This window comes from Phacochoerus africanus, chromosome 12 (genome assembly GCF_016906955.1).
Source record: "Phacochoerus africanus isolate WHEZ1 chromosome 12, ROS_Pafr_v1, whole genome shotgun sequence".
NCBI lineage: Eukaryota > Metazoa > Chordata > Mammalia > Artiodactyla > Suidae > Phacochoerus > Phacochoerus africanus.
In genome coordinates, this window is record NC_062555.1 from 30,886,938 (window position 1) to 30,908,829 (window position 21,892).

The following is a 21,892-nucleotide window of genomic DNA, read 5'->3' on the forward strand; positions in this document are numbered from 1 at the left end:
AGTTCCCTGGGTGAGAGACCAAGCACATGCCAGGGCTGCAACCTGAGCTCCAGCAGTGACAACACTGGATCCTTTAACCGTTAGGCTACCAGGGAACTCCACTTGTGGCTTAGTTTTGTTTTATCATTTTTACACATCTGTGCACAACTAGTTTAAAAAATGTTGCATTTGTATCACTGTGGAAATATTTCATAATGATCTGCCTTATTAATTTTTTTTTTTTTTGGTCTTTTAGGCCCGTACCTTCGAGGTTCCCAGGCTAGGGGTCCAGTTGGAATTGTAGCCACCGGCCTACGCCACAGCCACAGCAACGCCAAATGAGAGCCATGTCTGTGACCTACACCACAGCTCATGGCAATGCTGGATCCTTAACCCACTGAGTGAGGCCAGGGATCGAACCCACGTCCTCATGGATGCTAGTTGGGTTCGTGAACTGCTGAGCCACGATGGGAGCTCCTGCCTTATTAATTTTAAGTCATGATGTGACTGCCATAGTTTTATGTAATTATCCCCCTATTGATAACAGTTGTTAGTTCTATCTAGTTTTACTGCAGACAGTGAGTGCTACAGTCAACCGCATCCTTACTACAGCTTCTTACTTGTCATATTGCTACTGTTTCTCTGAGGCAGATGTGAAGAAGGGACTGGCTGGGTCCAGTCCCATAATAGATGCTGCCAGCTTGCTTTCCAAAACATCTGTACCACTTTTCAGTCCCATCTTCCTTGTATAAGGTAGCAATTTCCGGACAACGTTTCCCTCATTGATAAGAGTATTACATTTTTTTTTCCAATTTGATGGTGTGAAATACAATGTCATTGTTTTATAATTTTTTATTTTTCTGATGACTAAGTTGAACAGCTCACTTTTGAGGGGGTCATTTCTATTTTTCTGACTTGCCTTTTTTGGGACTTGACTCAGTTGTCTATGGAACTGTGCAATTTGAAGATATTTTATGGCAATTAAAATTTTATATAATATATACATTCTTTGTGATATAAGTTCTAAGTATTTTCTCCCAGTTGGTTGCTTTTTGAAAAAATAAAAAGATTTTAGAGTTATAGAAACATTACAAAGAGAATTGCTATATATGCTGCACCCAGATTCAGTTCTTTGAATATTACCATTTGTTTTAGTTTGCTAAGATTGACATAGTAACATGTATACACTCAGTGGTTTAACAACAGAAATTTATTTTCTTACAGTTGCAGAGGTTGAAATTCCAGACCTAGCTACCAGCAGGCTGCTTGCTTTCTGTGATTGCACCTGGCCTTTTCTCTGTGCCATGCATTCCTGGTGTCTTTTTCTCTCCTTAAAAGGGCGCTAGTCGTGGAGTTCCTGTTGTGGCACAGTGGAAATGAATCCCACTTGGAACCATGAGGTTGAGGGTTTGATCCCTGGCCTCGCTCAGTGGGTGAAGAATCTGGTGTTGCTGTGAGCTGTGGTGTAGGTCACAGACTTGGCTTGGATCTTGCATTGCTGTGGCTGTGGTATAGGCCAGCAGCTGTAGCTCTGATTCAACCCCCAGCCTGGGAATCTGTATGCTGCACCCCCCTTTAAAAAAAAAAAAGGCACTAGTCCTATTGGATTAGGGCCCCACCCTTACACCTCGTTTAAACTTAATTACCTTAATTGCCCCACCCTTATCTCCAAATAGGGCTAGAATTTTAAAACAGGAGTTTTGAGGGGGAACACAATTCAGTCCATAACATCATCTTACATTACCACGGGGCATTAAGAAACCAACACTGGTTGGTATGTAACCAATTACATATACTCCAGACTTTATTCAGATTTCCCCAGTTTTCCCATCAGTGTCCCTTTTCTGTTGGAGGGTTCTGTCTCGGATACCACATTGCATTTAGTTGTCGTCTCCTTAGCCACTTAAGGTCTGACAATTTCTCAGTCTCGTTTTTCATGACAATTTTGAGGCATACTGGTTAGGTATTTTGTAGAATGTCCCTCAAATTTCGTTTGCAGTTTTCCAACGACTAAACTGGGGTTTTTGGAATAAAATACCACAGAGGAGAAATATGTGCTTCTCATTGCATTGTATCAGAGAGTATATGAAATCCACATGACATCATTGGTGAATTATGATCACTTGGTTAAAGGGGTGTTGGCTAGATTTCTTCTCTGTAAAGTTATTATTATTATTATTTTTTTAACTATTTTTTTCCCCTCTTTCCATACTGTATTCTTTGAAAGCAAGTTAGTAAGTTCAGCCCATGCTCAAAGATAAGGGGTGTTAAGCTCTACCTCTTTTTTTTTTTTTTTTTTTGGCCATGCCTGTGACATGTTAAGTTCCTGACCAGGGATCACACCTTTGCCATAGCAGTGACTCGAGCCACTGCAGTGGCAGTGCTGGATCCTTAACCTCCTGCATCACAAGAGAACTCCTGAATTCTCCTTCTTAAGCAGAAGTATCTGCATATATTATTTGGAATTCTTCTGTAAGGAAGATTTGTCTTTTCTTCATTTATTTACTCAATCCCTTTTTTATATCAGGATGTATTCATGCATATTTATTTTATACTTGGGGTTATAATCTAATATTCTGTACTTCATTATTCAAATTGTTCCAGCTTTGGCTGTTGGGAGTTTTTTCAGGTTGGCTCCTGTATTCTACTCTCCTCCCACCCCCTTTCTAAAAATATTGTAATGGTGTCTTTTGTAGATTGTTCAAATCCTTTCTCTTTATAGCTTTTGCATTTTGTGTCTTAGTTTAAGACTTAAACATCTGATATGTATCATTTAGGCTGGGTTAGGTTGTGATGACAGCCCCAACATCTCAGTGGAATGGAACAAGTAAAGGCTTATTTTTTGTTCATGACACTTACCTATCATTGGTTAAGTAAGAACTGTTTAACTCTTTTTACCTTTTTTTTCCCTCTTTTTTTTTTTCTTTTTTCTTTTTAGGGCCGTGCTTGTGGCATATGGAAGTTCCCAGGGTTGGGGTCAAATCGAAGCTGCCGTGCTGTCTTATACAACAGCTCTCGGCAATGCCAGATCCCTGACCCACTGAGCGAGGCTAGGGATTGAACCTGCATCCTCATGGATACTAGGCAGATTCATTTCCACTGTGCTACGACAGGAACTCCTCAGTCTCTTTACTTTTGTTCCTTTTTTTTTTTTTTGGATTTTTAGGGCTGCACCTGCAGCATATGGAGGTTCCCAGGCTAGGGGTCCAATTGAAGCTATAGTCGCTGGCTTATGCCACAGCCACAGCAATGCAGGATCTGAGTCGTGTCTGTGACCTACACTACAGCTCATGGCAACTCAAGATCCTTAATCTACTGAGCGAGGCCCATAATCAACCTGCCACCTCATGGTTCTTAGTCGGATTTGTTTCTGCTGAGCCACGACAGGAACTCCAATCTCTTTACTTTTTGTGATGTTGGCTGGTGGAGCTACTCCACTTATCATTTTTATTGAGTATAACATAACTGAAATCGCATTTATTTTTAGAGTGTACACATATAATATGTATAATAATAATTTGTGAATACACAGAAATGTGTACAGAGAAAACAATCTGATAGCTTTGTACATCATGAGTAAGTAACTAGCACATGGATTGAGAAACATTTTCATCATACCCTAGAAGCCACCCTGTGGTGCTTTTTCTTTCTTTTTTTTTTTTGGTCTATTTTTTTTGTCTTTCTTTTAGGGCCATGCTGCGGCATATGGAGATTCCCAGGCTCGGGGTCTAATCCGAGCTATAGCTGCCAGCTTACATCACAGCCACAGCAATGCCAGATCCGAGCCTCGTCTGCAACCTATGCCACATCTCATGGCAACACCGGATCTCTGAGCGAGGCCAGGGATCAAACCCGCAACCTCATGATTCCTAGTCGGATTCGTTTCTGCTGCACCACGATGGGAACTCCCCTGTGGTGCTTTTTCTTAGTCCCTACCCCTTACAAGGATAAACACTATCATAATTTTTTTTTTTGTTTGTCCTTTTGCCATTTCTTGGGTCGCTACCGCGGCATATGGAGGTTCCCAGGCTAGGCGTTGAATCGGAGCTGTAGCCACTGGCCTACGCCAGAGCCACAGCAACTTGGGATCCGAGCCGCGTCTGCAACCTACACCACAGCTTGTGGCAACGCCGGATCGTTAACCCACTGAGCAAGGGCAGGGATCGAACCCGCAACCTCATGGTTCCTAGTCGGATTCGTTAACCACTGCGCCACGATGGGAACTCCAAATGACTTTTTTTTTTTTTACACTATCATAATTTTTGTTGCCGTAGATTTGTTTGGCTTTGAAATCTATATGAATAGAATGATACTGTACGTATGCTTGCTTGTTCGGCATCTTTCACGAAACAGTGTGTTTGTGACAGCCGTCCACGATATTGTGCATGGTCACAATTCATTCATTCCTTCTTACTGTTATTTAATAATCCCTTATGGGAAAGTATGTTTTAACCCTCCATTTTCAGTTTTAGACTCTTACCAATAATGCTTCTATGAGCCATTGTTTGTACCTTTCTTGGTGACCATGTGAACACATTTCTGTTGTATATGTACCTAGAAGTGGAATTACTAAGTCAAACGTTGTGTGATGTTCATTTTTTATAAATACTGCTGGTTTTCTAAAATGCCACAGCTACAGCAATGCCAGATCCAAGCTGTGTTACATATACCACGACCCACACCACAGCTCACAGCAACACCGGGTCCCCAACCCACTGATGGAGGCCAGGGATAGAACTTGCATCTTCTTGTCTTTTTTTTAGGGCCGCACTAGCGGCATATGGAGGTTCCCAGGCTAGGGGTCCAATCGGAGCTACAGCTGCCGGCCTTCACCACGGCCATAGCAACATGGGATCTGAGAGCCACGTCTGTGACCTACACCACAGCTCACGGCAAGGCTGGCTCCTTAACCCACTGAGGGAGGCTAGGGATCGAACCCGCAACCTCATGGTTCCTAGTTGGATTCATTAACCACTGCGCCACGACAGGAACTCTCCACTATAATCTTGATTGCTGCTGGTCAGAGGGAAAGAGTTCTGCAGGGTTTTGTACCATCAATGAAATGGGCTGGCCTGGAATTGATGTACTTCACCTCTGCTCATTTAACCTCAAAGGAGTCAGGATGTGCATGCAGTCCTTCCATGGTCTGGAATGTAACGAACCATAACTATTATGTTTAGCTTTTTCGTCCAGGTAAAATTTATTTTTTTTTGTGAGTGTGTGACAGAAGGAGCGTTTCTTTAGGCAGACAATTTTCTTCAGATTTTTGTTTAAGCATATTCCATAGATTTCTTTCTTTTTTTTTTTTGTCTTTTTGCTATTTCTTGGGCCGCTCCCTCAGCATATGGAGGTTCCCAGGCTAGGGGTCCAATTGGAGCTGTAGCCACCTCCCTACGCCAAAGCCACAGCAACAGCGGATCCGAGCCGCGTCTGCAACCTACACCGCAGCTCATGGCAACGCCGGATCGTTAACAAACGGAGCAAGGGCAGGGACCGAACCCGCAACCTCATGGTTCCTAGTCGGATTCGTTAACCACTGCGCCACGACGGGAACTCCGCCATAGATTTCAATATGAATTCTTTCTCTTGCTCTCTCTCTTTTTTTTTTTTTTTCCACTTTTTAGGGCCGAGCCCGCAGCATATGGAAGTTCCCAGGCTAGGAGTGGGATCCGAGCTGCATCTGCGACCTACATCACAGCTTATGGCAACACCAGATCCTTAACCCACTGAGCAAGGCCAGACAGGGATCAAACCTGCATCCTCATGGATCCTAGTTGGGTTTTTTTTTTACCCCTGAGTCATAACAAGATCACCCTTAATATGAATTCTTATTTGGATTAATTATAAAGTTACTTGTGTTGAATTCTCTTTTAATTTCTCTCTGTTGCAAGTTGTTTAGAAATAGATTTTCTATTTCAAACACTTGAAGTTGATAGATTTGTTTGTGTTATATCTTCTCATCAGTAGACTTCAAAATTTTATTGTATTGTAGTAATTGTATGATCTTTATGTATGATCTTTGCTTTCCTAAGTTTGTTGTGATTTCCTTGTGGCCACATATGTGATGACTTAAGTGAATATACTCTTTTTTTTTTTTTTTTTTAATTTGTGCTCGCTGCTGAAAATGATGCTCTGTATTTACAAGATCAAGCTTCTAATTCCTTACTTTTTTGAAGTGTGTTGGCCTTCTATTTTTATGGCTTTACTAATTTTTCCTATTTTCAATAGTTTTTGCTTTATAGATCTAAAATCTTGTCATAAAATGTGCGATTGCTGTCATCTATACATAATGGTAGGTTATGTAATCATAAAACCTCTTTGTCTTTTTATTCCTTTTTTGCTATGAATTCTTTTATCTGCTTTTGATATTGCTATACCTGCCCCCTTTCCTAGCAATTCTGTAATGTATCATTTTCTTTTTTTCATTTAAATACTTTTTATATGGTTTTGTTTTAATTGTCTTTATTAACCAATATATAGCTTTTTTTTTTTTTTTTTTTTTTTGCTCTGCCCGCAGCATATAAAAATTCCCAGGCCAGGGATCAAACCTGGATCTTTAACCTGCTGCACCACAGAAAACTCCTAGCTTGAATTTTTTCAAGTTAATTTGTAAACTTTTCATTAGGTAAATGTAAATATTTTGCATTTTTTATTTTTACTGATCTGTTTGGACTTTGTTTTCTGTTTGCCATGTTTCTTCTTGTTGTTTGGTGCCTTGATTTTCTCACTTGCTCCAGTGATTTGGAAAGTGTGAAAACCATTAAAAATCTCCTGGAGGATCCCTTTAAAAAATTCATTTATAGGAGTTCCCTTCATGGCTCAGGCAGTAATGAACCCAGCCAGTATCCATGAGGCTGAGGGTTGGACCCCTGGCCTTGCTCAGTGGGTGAAGGATCCAGCATTGCCATGAGCTTTGGTGTAGGTCACAGACATGGCTCAGATCCTGCGTTGCTGTGGCTGTGGTATAGCTTGGCAGCTGTAGCTCCAATTGGACCCCTAGCCTGAGAACTTCTGTATGCCACAAGTGTGGCCCTAGAAAGACAAAAAAAGAAATCATTTATAAATTATTTTAGAAATACAGTTGAGTATGAATGAATGCTAACATAATGTTGGGGGAGGCTGTCTAGAGCATCTTTTGAGAGGATAACTTCTTTCCGTACCTTAGTTCTAGACCAAGTGATTGAGGAACATAGGAGTTAAACAGCTAAGGATGAAAATGTAAAACTGTATTATTAATAACCTTATGGGGCTATATTTAGATCTGTAGGCAAGTGGAATCACTTACACAAGGAGTCACTGACACATTGAACAACCCCAGGGATAAATTCCAGGTGGCACATCTGTAAACTGGTGGAACCTCCATTGTCTTGGATCCTTGGGTGACTGTGGAGAATAGAGTCTCCTCTACCCCCTCTCTAGGCTGCACATGCAACACCAGCAAGAAACAGCCTCTGCTGTAAATTAAATCATGAAGAACTCAGAATTGTTGTTGCCATAGCTTATTCTGATTAATAAACTCAATACATCACAGGGCTTAGAGCAGACCAAAGCCATACTCACTGTAGGTAGGTTGGCCAAAGAGGAGCAAGGAAGGACAATTAGGTTTCTTCTCTTGTGAATTTCTCACTCCATACTCTGCCCATTTATTTGTTGGGGTGTTAGCTTTTTTCTTTTTGATTTATTGTTCGTTGTAAATTCCGAATACTCATCATTTGTTGCTTTTATGCATTGTACGTATCTTCCTAGTCTGTTAATTATTTTTTAAAATTTTGTTTATAGAGTCTTGTGTTGAGTGGAAGCATTAATCTTCATTTAATCAGATTTCTCAGTCTTTTACTTTAGAGTTTGGGGTTTTTATGTCTTGTTTTAAAAAATAATCCATTCCTACTCCACTGTTACAGGTTATATTTTTATATTTTCTTCCAAGACTTATCTCTGGGCTTTTAATCCACGTGAGATTTTTTTTTTTCTTTATGGGGTGGAGGAGGTGGCCTGTGGTGTGAGATGAGGATCAAATTTCCTCCCTCCTTCCATCTCTGACAAAATAGACAAGTTGTCCCCATACCACGTGTTGAGCATTCTTAACTTTTCCCGTTGATGTATATATAATGCTACCTGTGCCATATTTCTGTCTATATGTGGTCTCTTGTCTTTATCTGTTATATCTGTGCCAATATTACACTGCCTAAATTATATTGTTTTAATATTTGGTAGGGCAAGAGCCTTCTTCCTGTTTATTTTCAAAATGGTTTTGGTTCTTCTTGGCCCTGTAGTCTTCTGGATTAATTTTGGGATCAGCTTGTTAAGTTCCATGAAAAGTTCTGTTGAGATTTTGTTAAGAATTGCACTTAAAAGATATGAACTTATATTTCATAAATTAGTTATTACAAGTATATGGAAATCCTCATGGTTTTACATTTTTTTGCTTTGTTTTGTTTTTTTTTTTTTTTTGGCTTTTTGCTATTTCTTGGGCCACTCCCTCAGCATATGGAGGTTCCCAGGCTAGGGGTCGAATCAGAGCTGTAGCCACCGGCCTACACCAGAGCCACAGCAATGCGGGATCCGAGCCGCGTCTGCAACCTACACCACAGCTCATGGCAACGCCGGATCGTTAACCCACTGAGCAAGGGCAGGGACCGAACCCGTAACCTCATGGTTCCTAGTCGGATTCGTTAACCACTGTGCCACGGCAGGAACTCCATCATGGTTTTAGTGTTAATAATCCATATCCAGAAACTTTGCAAATGTTTATTTAGTTATTCTCATAGTCTGTCTAAAGATTCTGTTGTATTTTCTAGGAATCCAGTCTTTGTCTATAAATAAGGACAATTTTGTTTCTGCCTCTCTAATTCTTTTATTTCTTTTTCTTATCTTAGCATCAATGAACACTTCCAGTTATTACATTTTAATAATGTAACAAAGAAGTAATGGTAGGAGGAATTTTTGTCTTGTTTTTCATTTTAGGGAGATGCTTATAAGGTTAAGGCACAAAGTATGGTATTTGCTAGAGGTATTTGGAAGATAATCTTTATCTGTTTAAGAAAGTTCTCTTTTAGCCCCATTGTATAAAGACTTAATTGGGAAGGAGATGATTTTAATGACTTCTTTTTCAGTATTTAATGATGTAATTATGTGGCTTTATTCTGTAATCTGTTCATGATGATGGATTCTTTAATGTTGATCCATTGATGAGATTAATTTTCTTTTTAATATGCTATTAGCTATTTGTATTTCTTGTCTGAATTAATTGTTCATAGCCTTTATAGATTTTATATTGGGTTGTTATATTGCTTTATAAATACTTTTTTTAATCAGTTGTAATGATTAACCCTTTATTATATATTTTCCCCTAAGTTTCTTTTTTTTTCTTTTTTCTTTATGACTTGAGTTTTGTGTCATGCCTAAAAATCCCATTTAAATTATAAAATTGTTGGAGTTTCCATTGTGGCTCAGCAGTAACAAACCCAACTAGTATCCATGAGGATGCGGGTTTGATCCCTGGCCTCGCTCAGTGGGTTAAGGATCCAGCATTGTCATGAGCTGTGGTGTAGGTCGCAGATGTGACTCAGATCACACGTTGCTGTGGCTGTGGTGCAGGCTGGCAGCTGTAGCTCCAATTTGACCCCTATCTTGGGAACCTCCATCTGCCGCCGGTGTGACCCTAAAAAGAAAACGAAAAAAGAATTAATTGTAAAATTATTTGCTGTAATTTTTATATTTATCTGACAGCTTTTAAAAACTTATTTGACTTCAGAACCTCATTCTTTTCATGCATGTAGACATTTGTCCCTTAATGAATAATGCCTTCATTGTCACTGATTTGAAAAACCAGTTTTCTCATATGCAACATTTTCAAGCATGCCTGGGTTCATATTTTATGTTGCCGTACTAAAATCATACATATTTATATTTTTTTGTCTCCTTAGGGCCGTACCCACCCCATATAGAGGTTCCCAGGCTAAGGTTCGAATTGGAGCTACCGCTGCTGGCCTCTGCCACAGCTATAGTGACTCGGGATCCGAGCCTTGTCTGCGACCTACACCACAGCTCATTGGAACGGCTGGATCCTTAACCTCCTGAGCAAGACCAGGGATCAAACCTGTGTCCGCATGGATGCTATTTGGGTTTGTTAACCATTGAGCCATGACAGGAACTCCCTAAAATCATATTAATTACTCTTAGTTTATATTAAGGCAATTCTCTAAGTCAGGAATTTAAAAATCCCAGGCTTCAGCCCAATAGCCTGTGTTCAACTCCTGATTCTGCTGTTTTAGAACTTTCGTAACTCTGCTCAGGTTAGTCACTTGGCCTCTTTAAAGTTAGGTTTCCTTTCCTGGAAGTAATAGTACTTTTTGCCTCGTAGGTTGTGATGAGCTTATTAATACAATACCTGGCCCTAAACTCTCAATAATTGCTAATTGTCATTGTTTTAGGGGGTACTGCTTCTTTTTAAAATTTTTTTCAATTTCATTTTGTGCTTTTTAGAGCACCCTCAGCACATGGAAGCTCCCAGGCTAGGGGTATAATTGAAGCTGCAGCTGCCAGCCTACACCACAGCCACAGCAACGCAGGATCCTAGTTGTATCCGCAAACTACACCGCAGCTCACAGCAACGCCAGATCCGTGACCCACTGAGTGAGGCCAGGAATCAAACCCACTTCTTCATGGATATTTGGACTTGTTACTGCTTAGCCACAATGGGAACTCCATCTTTTTTTTGAGTCAATACTTGTATGAACATTTCTTCCTCTGCTCCCCATGGTCCTTCTTCCCTCAAAAAAACAAGAAACTAGGAGTTCCCGTCGTGGCTCGGCAGAAATAGATCCAACTAGTATCCATGAGGATGCGGGTTTGATCCCTGGCCTTGCTCAGTGGGTTAAGGAGCCAGCGTTGCCGTGAACTGTGGTGTAGGTCGCAGATGCAGCTCGGATTTGACCCTTAGCCTGCAAACTTCCCATATGCCGTGGGTGAGACCCTAAAATGAAAAAAACCAAAATGAAACAAAAAACACCCAAGAGACTAATATAGATGATGCCCTCTCTGAGGGACAGTCACTTTCAGGTGGAGCTTGTTCTTTGGCCTCTTGTCTCCACATGGGGATGTGAATTCCTTCTGCTTGTCTTACAGTGAGCTTCCCAAGGGCAGCCTTCCCCACCTGGTAGGGAAGACTTACACGTCTCCATTTGCTCTGCCAGCACTTGTAAAGTCATTTTAATTCCAGGGGGAAACAGAAATAGTGGGAAGTCCATCCTGTATAGAGCAGAGCTTTTTTTTTTTAGTCTAAAAAGTAGATACTGTATTATTATTGCCACCTGACTCATAAATATGTTTCTCAAGTAGAACATACCTCTCTCTGTTTTAGAATTAATTATCCCCCAAATAGCTAGTTGTTATGCAGGGAAATAATTTTCATCTCCTTAATACATACGTATTAAAGAAAGAAGTTTTTAAACTGAAGCCCCCAAAGCCAAATCAGAACTGTAGACAAGTTTGGTGTAAGGATGGATTTTGAGCGTGTGTGTGTGTGTGTGTGTGTGTGTGTGTGTGTGTGTGTGTATCTCCCCCCGCCCTGCCCCTGTATCCATTGCATATGGAAGTTCCTGGGCCAGGGATTAAATTCGAGCTGCAGCTGCGACCTGTGCCACAGCCGCCGCAATGCCAGATCCTCAACCCACAGCGCAGGACCAGGGATCAAACCCACGCTATGGCAGAGACTACACTGAATCCTTAACATGCTGCACTGCAGTGGGAATTCCCAGTATTTTAAAACCATGAGATTTCATTTCTTTCTACTGTATCATATCAGTCAAAAAAGCAAGAGTGGTGACATTTCGTGATGGGTCACAAGAAAGTTGACCACTTCAGTACTTTGGTTTCCTGTTTTTGACAACAAACACATTAAAAGTGGGGACATAAGGGTTTACCATAGTATTCTAAGTTTAATCATGAACCTTTAAGCAGAAGATTGTAAAGTGACCTGTTTTCTAGCTCCAGGTTTTTTGTTTGTTTGGTGGTTTTTTTTTGTTTTTTGTTTTTTTTTTGCTTTTTAGGGCTGCATCTGTGGCATTTGAAGGTTCCCAGGCTAGGGGCTGAATCAGAGCTACGCCACTGGCCACAGCTACAGCAATGTGGGATCCGAGCATCTGCAACATATATCACAGCTCACAGCAACACCACATCCCTAACCCACCAGTCCAGGCCAGGGATCAAACCCACATGCTCATGGATCCTAGTCAGAGTCATTAACTACTGAGCCACAGCTGGAACTCCCCATCCTTCCAATAAATAGCTGTCATCACAGTGCTCTAGCCTCTGCTGTAGTTTATCATACGATGACTCTCACAATAGAATTTTGAGAATATATTGTGCAGAGATAATTGGACATCAAAAATCTATGATTCCTCTCTCTTCCTCCTCTGCCCCATACTATATAAACTATATCCTAGGGAATTAAATTTCAGGTTTGGACTCCCCCCGTTGGCATTTAGCTCCTTCCAGTTTTATATGGGTTTGTTAAAAGAAACTGGATTTCAAGAGATGGTAGCCAGCAAGAGGTTACTAACCAGTTCTTTTGTTTAAATGTGTGCCAAGGACATCTTCCAGGTTGACTTCTACTGTTCCTGTTGTGGCTTGGAGGTTAGTAACCTTGACTAGGATCCACAAGGATATGGGTTCGATCCCTGGCCTGGATCGCTGGGTTAGGGTTCTGGTGTTGCTGTGAGCTATGGTATAGGTTGCAGGTGCTCGGATCCCACATTGCTGTGGCTGTGGCCAGCGGTGTAGCTCCGATTCGACCCCTAGCCTGGGAACCTCCATATGCCACAGATGCAGCCCTAAAAAGCAAAAAAAAAAAAAAAACCCACCCAACAGTAGTAGTCAGAAGTATACTGAATGCTTCTTATTTTGAGGAAGAATCAGCTTTGGAAAGACACTGTTAGCCTGTAAGTTCACTTTTCCAGTTTCATAATTTTGGATAGGTAATATATGTTTTCAAAAGTTACAAAAAGACATAAATCTCTTTCCTTTCCCTATTTCCAGATGCCTAGTTTCCCCCTATAAAAGCAAACACTAATATATCGTGTCTCCTTCCAAAGATATGCAAGATTTCATAGGCCATCATGTGCATATATGTTTTGAATACACACTTAGAGATGTACTGCTTGGCAGTCTTGCCAGTGTTCAATTTTGAGTCTTGAAATGTTCTGCCAAAATGCTCTTTGTTGCCCTTCATGGACGTTGTTTCAGTTTTTTCTTTTTCAAGGCCACACTTGTGGCATGTGGAAGTTCCTAGCCTAGGGATAGAATTGGAGCTGCAGCTGCTGGCCTGCACCACAGCCACAGCAACATGGAATCTGAGCCCCATCTGTGGTTTATACCACAACTCAAGGCAATGCCAGACAGATCCTTAACCCACTGAGCAAGGCCAGGGATTGAACCCGCATCCTCTTGGATATGAGTTGGGTTCTAAACCTGCTGAACCACAGTGGGAACTCTCCGTTTGTATCCTTTACCCACAGGCAATGAGCAGGCCTTTTTCCCTATCTCACCTTATCAAACTCCTTTTGATTTTTATCAGTCTGAAGGAGAAGTAATACCTTGCAGTTTAATTTTGCATTTTTGTTATTCTCCCCAATAACATGAAATTGAAGTTGGGCATCTTTTCGAGATGGACTTAAAATTATTTTTTCAGTTCATTACTTGAATTTGCGTTTATTGCCATGAAGACCATTTTAAACATCAATTTAACAAATTCTCTTAGGGCTTTTACATTTTATTTTCCTTTGAGAAGGCATTCTTCATTAAGAAAGAATTCATGATATTTAAAGACCTTTTTTGGAAGTTTAGAATAAGATTAGGAGGTATGCAGGCTTATTTTTGAGGCAAAAAAAAAAGTATATGTTGTGATATATATCTACTGTATTGAGATGATAAAGTGTAATTCTTGGGAAGGAGTTGTTACCATATTAGTAGTTTGTTTTAAGGAAGAGTCATTGCAATTTTTTTCCCCCACGGATTATTAAAGTGACACTTTTCTGTAGGAAATTTAGAAGAATACAGGAGGGAATAAAAACCATCCCATAATCCTACTGCCAAATTATATATAACAAAATTGGAACCATACTCATACTGCATCTTTTTTTTTTTCCCCACTTGAGACTAACATAGGAACATAGGTGTAGAAAATACTTTAAATGGTCACTCAGTAGGGTGTAAGAATTTTTGCTTTTCATCCACAGTAATACTTTTCTAAGGCTAAATCTAAGGCCTTTAAAGGAACGAGTGACCTCCGTTTTAGAGTCATCCTTAAATTTTGAGCAGTTTTGAACAGGTCCAGGGCCTGCTGGCGTCCTGGAGGCTGGGCCTCTCCGCCCGGCCCGGCTGCCGCGCCCCCTGGTGGCGGTGGCGAGGACGGCCGAGCGCGCGCCTGAAGGTCAGGTCTACCCCCCTGAACCCCGGAGCCCCATCGTCCCGAAAAATGCTTTCTAATCGCTTTCGGAGCCGCTGTCTTTAACAAGAAAGCTCTCGGTGTTTGGCTCTCTGCCTCTTCGCCTTGGTTCCCGACTTGGAGCGCAGAATTTTAGCACTGCAGGGGCTTGGCGCCGCGGATGGTGTCGGATGGTGTCCCCGGATGGTGTCCCCGAGGCGGGGCAAAGCTCAGCCTGTGCAGTGTGGGGTGGTTTCCGCACCCTACTCCCTCGGCTCCCTCGCCTCCCCGTTTGGGGTGTTTGAGAAGTTTTGAACTTCCGGGGTTGGCTCGCCCAGGATTGCGGTGGGGTGGGCGGCCGAGGGGCGTCGCTGTGCTCAGGGCTTGGGCGCGGCCCTTTAAACTTTTGTTTTTTTAAACTTGCGGGGGTGTGGTTGTGCGTCGGTCCTCTCTCCGCTGGTTGCTCCCTGGCCACCCGGTCCTTCCCCCGCCCCTCCTTCCAGATGCTGTGGAGTCATGAGCCGGGAGGGCGCAGGGACCCCTCTGGTGGCCGAAGTGATTAAAGGTGAGTGCGGAAGGCGCAGGGCTTGCCTGAACTGGGTGTCCCTGGGACACTCCCTATGCCAAGGGCATCAGGCAGTGCCAGGGATCGAGGAGGTCCCTATTCCTGGCCAAAAGGTGCCTTTAAGCTTCAGGGCCAGGGTTCATGCTGTTTCATGGGCATGGGTGGCCTCCCAGGACTCCTAGTCCCCAGACGTGGTCCTGCTTTGGGGCGAATCCGCACAGACGTGCATTTGGGACCCTTGTTTCCTTACATCTTGGCTGGTGGCCTCTCCACCTCAGGGAGCAAAATCCACGGCCACTGTGCTTAGGGATCAAGGGTCGTTTGTGGTTGGAAAGGAGTTAGCCCTGTCATGCGTTTGAGAGTTTATGGTTGCAAGACATTTTAGTTGAGTTTGCAGGGAAATAACTACAGATACTGTGTGGGATGAATTGCAGACAGAAATTGTTTAAATTACTATTTGGGGAAAGGATGCCAGCTGGCCTCCTTTGTATCTTGCATTTTAAGGGCTGTACTTGATTTTGCCACAATATGAATGTAAGTATTCTACTACCACTACTAGTATTACTACTTACTGCCAGGTATTACTTTGCTTCATCAAGGATTTTTAGGCAACTCTTTTTGGGGTGGGGCTGGAGAGGAAGGGTGGAGCTTCCCCACATTACTACAGTGTTACCATTCTTGCTAAACCTCACAGCCTGCATTTATGAAACACAAGTTCATCTCATTCTCATCATGCAGAAAACTCATTGCTTCTGTTGTAATGGTAACTTGTCTGATTGTAAAAATCACTGCAGAAGTACTGATTCTGAATCAAAAGTAGTGATCCCTAAGAACATGATAAACATGATTTGTTGTGTTTTTCTTATAGCCTAAACTGTTAATTTTGAAGCAGTTTTGAAAGCATTTTCTCTCTACTTTTGAAGTGACTTTTTAAGGTCTCTTGAAGAGAGTGAAACACAGGGAAAGTCATCCAGGCTGATGGCCTAGCCATCAAATGCATGCTGCCATTTGCTGAAATTTTTTTAGTCCAGGAGAACTAATATTTTGTGATGAGAGGTTGAGAAATCAGGCCAAATCGCTATATGAAAAGTCAGTTATTGCTATTGAAACTTGTATTAAAGATTAATTTCTTCCGTTAAGAAAACTGCCTACTTATTTTTATATTCCAAAATAGTCAGAACATTTTGAAATTACCTGTTGGTACCCTTACCATTTGAAACATGCATGGAAAAAAGTAAAAATTTGACTTCACCTGAAGAGAGTTGCTTCATGATAAATGAAACAGTTTTTAATAATGTGAAGGAAGGAACATTACAATTTTTCCATTTCAGATCGCCTTTGTTTTGCCATTCTCTACAGCAGACCAAAGAGTTCATCAAATATACATTATTTCTGCATAGATAATGAACTTGAATATGAAAAGTAAGTATTGCTTTTTAAAAGATTATTAGTAACTTTTAAACAAGGAATTTAGGAGTTCCTGTCGTGGCGCAGCGGAAACCTATCCGACTAGGAACCACGAGATTGGGGTTCAATCCCTGGCCTCGCTCTGTGGATTAAGGATCTGGTGTTGCCATGAGCTGTGGTGTAGGTCACAGACGTGGCTCGGATCCTGCATTGCAAATAAATAAATAAATAAAACTCTAAAGGTATGTTTATCAGATTGGAACATTACAAACGAATCTGTTGATTGATGATTACAGGGTGCTTTTTTCTTTAACTCTTGGTAATAAAGTGAATCCTTAGGAAAAAAATCAAAATGAAAGAACCTTCCTAAATTTAACAATTAACATGTTAAATTCCAGTGGTTTACAATGTACTAAGTAAGATATGTTTTTGCCAGTGAAAAATATGTGTGGAAAAACAGCTTTCTTATTCAGAAGGTATTTTCACATGTTCTTTGAGGTTAGATTTAGGCATTATAGCACTTGACATGTATTTTAATAGTCATCTTTTACCAGAATGTTTCTTCCATTAGTAAGGCAGTACCCTTAAGTTGTATAAACCATATTAATTTGATATTTCTTTTCTTGCTCTAATTGGATCTTATAGCTACCAGAAGGCATTTATAGTCAGAGCCATGGGAATAAACATATATTTTTTTGTTTTTCATTTGTACAGCTTCTATGCAGATTTTGGACCACTCAATCTAGCAATGGTTTACAGATACTGCTGCAAGATAAATAAGAAATTAAAGGTAAAGTATTTTTTTTTACTGAAGATTTCATTTAAGTAATCATTGTTAGCCTGATGATGGGGGTTAGGGGAATCTTTTTTAAAAGGAAATGTCCTATTTTTCACTGCAGTGGTGTTTGGAACATACACATGGTTTATGTATTGTTTTATAAATTCATAGTAGTTTATGTGTTTTCCAGAGTTTTGATTGAATTCAATTAAGTTTGGGTCATTTGGTTCTGGTCTGGATAGGTGATGCTTGGATACTTGAAAAATCTAAGTAGAAATAAATGGTTGATATAGAGAACCTCTTATGGTCTGAGCTTATGGAACTGAAAACTAACAAGAATCTTTCCTTCCATTTGTTACTGTTTTTTCTGCCTTCAATTTGGTAGGGAATGTTAGCAGACTAATAAAGAGAAATCAGGAGTTCCCGCAGTGGTGCAGTGGTTAACGAATCCGACTAGGAACCATGAGGTTGCGGGTTCAGTCCCTGGCCTTGCTCACTGGGTTAACGATCCGGCGTTGCCATGAGCTGTGGTGTAGGTCGCAGACGAGGCTCGGATCCCGAGTTGGTGTGGCTCTGGCGTAGGCCTGTGGCTACAGCTCTGATTCGACCCCTAGCCTGGGAACCTCCATATGCCGTGGGAGCGGCCCAAGAAATAGCAAAAAAAAAAATAAAAAATAAAAAAATAAAAAAAAAATAAAGAGAAATCAGTTCATCTTCCTTTATTTCGTTATATCTTGAATCTCCCCTAATACTGTACTTCCTGTGAGCCTTCACCTTGACCCTTTATGCATATGATTAAGGAGCAGGGAAGCAAGGGCAAACAGCCTTATCTTTAAGACTGTATCACTGGAGGAACCATGAGGTTTCGGGTTCGATCCCTGGCCTCACTCAGCGGGTTAAGGATCCAGTGGTATAGTGAGATTAAGTTAAGTTTCCATGAGCTGTGGTGTCGGTCACAGATACACCTCAGATCTGATGTTGCCGTGCCTGTAGGGTAGGCCGGCAGCTGTAGCTCCAGTTTGACCCCAGCCTGGAAACCTCCATATGCTGCGGGTGAGGCCCTAAAAAAGAAAAAGAAAAAGAAAAAGACCATATCACTGAATCGAAAGAGTATATTACTACTAGTATAAACTTAGACCTTATTCATTTCTTTAAAAAACTTACTGACTTATTGGTCATGTACCATAAGAAATGCTTATGTACTGCTAGCAATTCCAAAAGAGTCAGTGAAAATTCTCAAGTAGATTTGGGGTCAGGTACTTTTTAGAAACAAGTTTATTCAGTCGATTATTTAGTAGACTACCACACAGAAATAAAGTTTATTTTCAATTAAAAATTAAATTATATTAAAAATGGACGAGGAAGGCAGATTTTTTTTGCCCCCTTGAATATCAGGCTTAAAATTCTACTTCGTAAATGTTAGAGGCATCTGTCAGATGAATTGCTAATATGTAAAAAGAAAGTTGTAGCAATGCTTTTTCTTTTGGTATTGTGTTTGTATTCACTAGAGATTTATACAGAGATAGAGACTCTTCTTTTTGGTCTTTGTTCTTCCCTGGAACAGATATATAAGTATTTATGGCCTTAGGTATTTATGTTTCCCCTACTTTGTTTTTCCAGTTGTCAGTGACAGGTTTTTTGTTTCATTCAGGGCCAGGAAGCTAAATATAATTTCCTTTCCTTCTACTTCTGTTCCTTTGCTTTAATTTTGAAAGACTTTTTTTTTTTTAAGTACTTGGCCATCTATGGGCTTTTATCCTTTGGGTCTACCAAGAATATATTAGTCCTTTTTTAATGATTTTTTTTTTTTTCCCAAGCTGCAGCTGTGGTTTGTGGAAGTTCTAGACTAGGGAATCAAACCCACTGTGCTGCAAGGGAACTCCTTTTATATAATATATATGTATATGTATATTTTTTTATTGCTATTTCCCCAATGCATTTTTTTTCTACTGTACAGCATGGTGATCCAGTTACACATACATGTGTATATTCTTTTTTCTAACATTATCATGCTCCGCCATAAGTGACTAGACATAGTCACATATATATATATGTGTGTGTGTGTGTATGTATGAATTTTTTTTTGGCCTATATACTAGTCCTTCTTAAAAAATTAAAAAAAAATTTACTAGAACAACTTTCAGAGTGTTGACCATCCCACTTGGTTGAAACTTTAATTCCTATTAAACTAGTAGTGATAAAAATGTGTTGATAATTTATTCTTAACAGTGTCCTGTGCTAGTAGTGCTTGAAGGCTGTTGGGTTTTGTTTTTCTTTTTTTTTAACTAAATGAATTTTATTACATTTAGAGTTGTACAGTGATCATTACAACCCAATTTTATAGCATTTCCATCCCAAACACCCAGCCCATCCCCCCACCCCCCCAACCTATGTCCTTTGAAAACCATAAGTTTCTTTTTTTCTTTTCTTTTTTTCTTCTTTTTTTTTTTTTTTTTGCTTTTTAGGGCTGCACCCGAAGCATATGGAGTTTCCCAGGCTAGGGGTCAAATCGGAGCCACAGCCATAGCCATAGTAACACAAGGTCTGAGCCGTGTCTGTGACCTACACCACAGTTCACAGTGATGCTGGATCCTTAACCCACTGAGCGAGGCCAGGGATTGAACCCACAACCTCATGGTTCCTAGTCAGAGTCGTTTTATGCCATGACGGGAACTCCTGAAACCATAAGTTTTTCAAAGTCTGTGAGTCAGTATCTGTTCTGCAAAGAAGTTCATTGTGTCCTTTTTTTAGATTCTACATGTAAGTGATAGCATAGGACATTGGTGTCTCACTGTCTGACTAACTTCACTTAGTATGATAATTTCTAAGTCCATCCATGTTGCTAAAAATGCCAGTATTTCTTTCCTTTTAATGGCTGAGTAATATTCCATTGTATATATGTACCACATCTTCTTATCCACTCCTCCATCAATGAACATTTAGGTTGTTTCTATGTCTTGGCTATTGTATATAGTGCTGCAATGAACATGTGTCTTTTTGAGTCATGGTTTTCTCTGGGTAGATGCCCAGGAGTGGGATTGCTGGATCAAATGGTAATTTTATTTTTAGTTTTCTGAGGAATATCTCCACACTGTTTTCCATAGTGGTTGCACCAGTTTACATTCCCACCAACAGTGTAACAGGGTTCCCTTTTCTCCACACCCTCTCCAGCATTTATTGTTTGTAGACTTTTGATGATGGCCTTTCTGGCTGGTGTAAGGTGGTACCTCATAGTAGTTTTGACTTGCACTTCTCTAATAATTAGTAATGTTGAACATCTTTTCATCTGTTTTTTTGGCCATCCATATGTCTTCTTTGGAGAATTGTCTGTTTGGATCTTCTGCCCATTTTTTTTGATGGCTTTTTATTTTTTTGGTATTGAGCTGCAGGAAGGGTTTATAAATTTTGGAGCTTAATCCCTTGTCAGTCGCTTTATTTGCAAATATTTTCTCCCAATCTGTGGGTTGTCTTTTCATGTTGTTTAGGGTTTCCTTTGCTGTGCAGAAACTTTTAAGTTTAATGAGGTCCATTTATTTTTGTTTTTATTGTCATTACCTTAGGAGGTGGATCTGGATTTCTTTTTTGGCTGACCTGTGGCACATGGAGCTCCCGGGCCAGGGAACAGGTGTAAGCCACAGTTGCATCCTATGCAGCAGCCGAAGCAATGCAGGATCCTTTAACCCACTGTGCCCAGCTGGGACTGAACCTGCATCCTGACACTGTAGAGGCACCACCCATCCCATTGTGCAGCAGAGGGAACTCTGGGTTTTATTTGTTTTTAAATCAACTTGGACCTCTTACTCTATGTAAGCGACTAAAGGAAAATATGTACATATTCATCATTGAAACACCCAAACATTGATTTACAAAAGCCAAGGAATACTGTGCTTATTTAACTGAGTATAATCTGTTCTTTGCCCTTACTTAAGATCCATTTCTACTCACATTAGTGAAGTACCGGTGAGGAAGTGCTAACAAATCATGAGTTCCTTTGTTTTTTGGTTTTTTGTTTGTTTGTTTGTTTGTTTTTGATTTTGTGGCCACACACCCTGCATATGAAAGTTCCTGGGCCAGGGATTGAATCCTAGCCACAGCTGTGACCTACACCACAGCTGCAGCAATACCTGAACTTTTTAGCATACTGCCTGGGCCAGGGATCGAATCCCCACCTCTGCAGGAACCCAAGCTGCTGAAGTTGGATTCTTAACTCACTATGCCACAGTGGGAACTCCCTTTTGGTTTTAAAAGTACATATCCTCTTTATTTTTAACTTTCTTTTTTTTTTTTTGTCGTCTTTTGTCATTTTAGGGCTGCACCCATGGCGTATTAGAGGTTCCCAGGCGAGGAGTCGAATCAGCTACAGCTGCCTGCCTACACCACAGCCACAGCGACGCAGGATCTGAGCTGCATCTGCAACCTATACCACAGCTCATGGCAACGCTGGATCCTTAACCCACTGAGCGAGGCCAGGGATCAAACCTGCAACCTCATGGTTCCTAGTTGGATTCGTTTCTGCTGAGCCATGATGGGAACTCCTATTTTTAACTTTTTATTGAAGCATAATATATGTACAGAAATATGTACAGTTTGGGCATACAGCGCAATGAATTTTCATACACTGAATACACATAGGTAATTATTTTGATCATCAAATCAAGAACAGAACATTATGAGCAGCCCACAAACACCCCGAAAGAACCCAGTGTAACACCCTCCTCACACCAACCCTTCCGTATCC

General features: G+C 40.7%; 1 protein-coding gene across 12 annotated transcripts in view; it reads left to right on the plus strand.

Moving 5' to 3' along the window:
- The window catches only part of CDC14B (cell division cycle 14B), a 121,007-nt gene that overhangs the window by 30,968 nt on the left and 68,147 nt on the right, over positions 1-21,892 (plus strand). For 7 of the 12 annotated variants that reach the window (XM_047754730.1, XM_047754728.1, XM_047754727.1 and 4 more), the window contains exons 2-3: positions 16,301-16,391; positions 17,091-17,166. In XM_047754730.1, the coding sequence (XP_047610686.1) occupies positions 16,301-16,391; positions 17,091-17,166 (167 nt within the window). Of the gene's footprint in view, positions 1-14,237; positions 14,970-16,300; positions 16,392-17,090; positions 17,167-21,892 lie in introns of those variants that run through there. The other 5 variants (XM_047754732.1, XM_047754735.1, XM_047754733.1 and 2 more) reach the window with 5 other exon arrangements.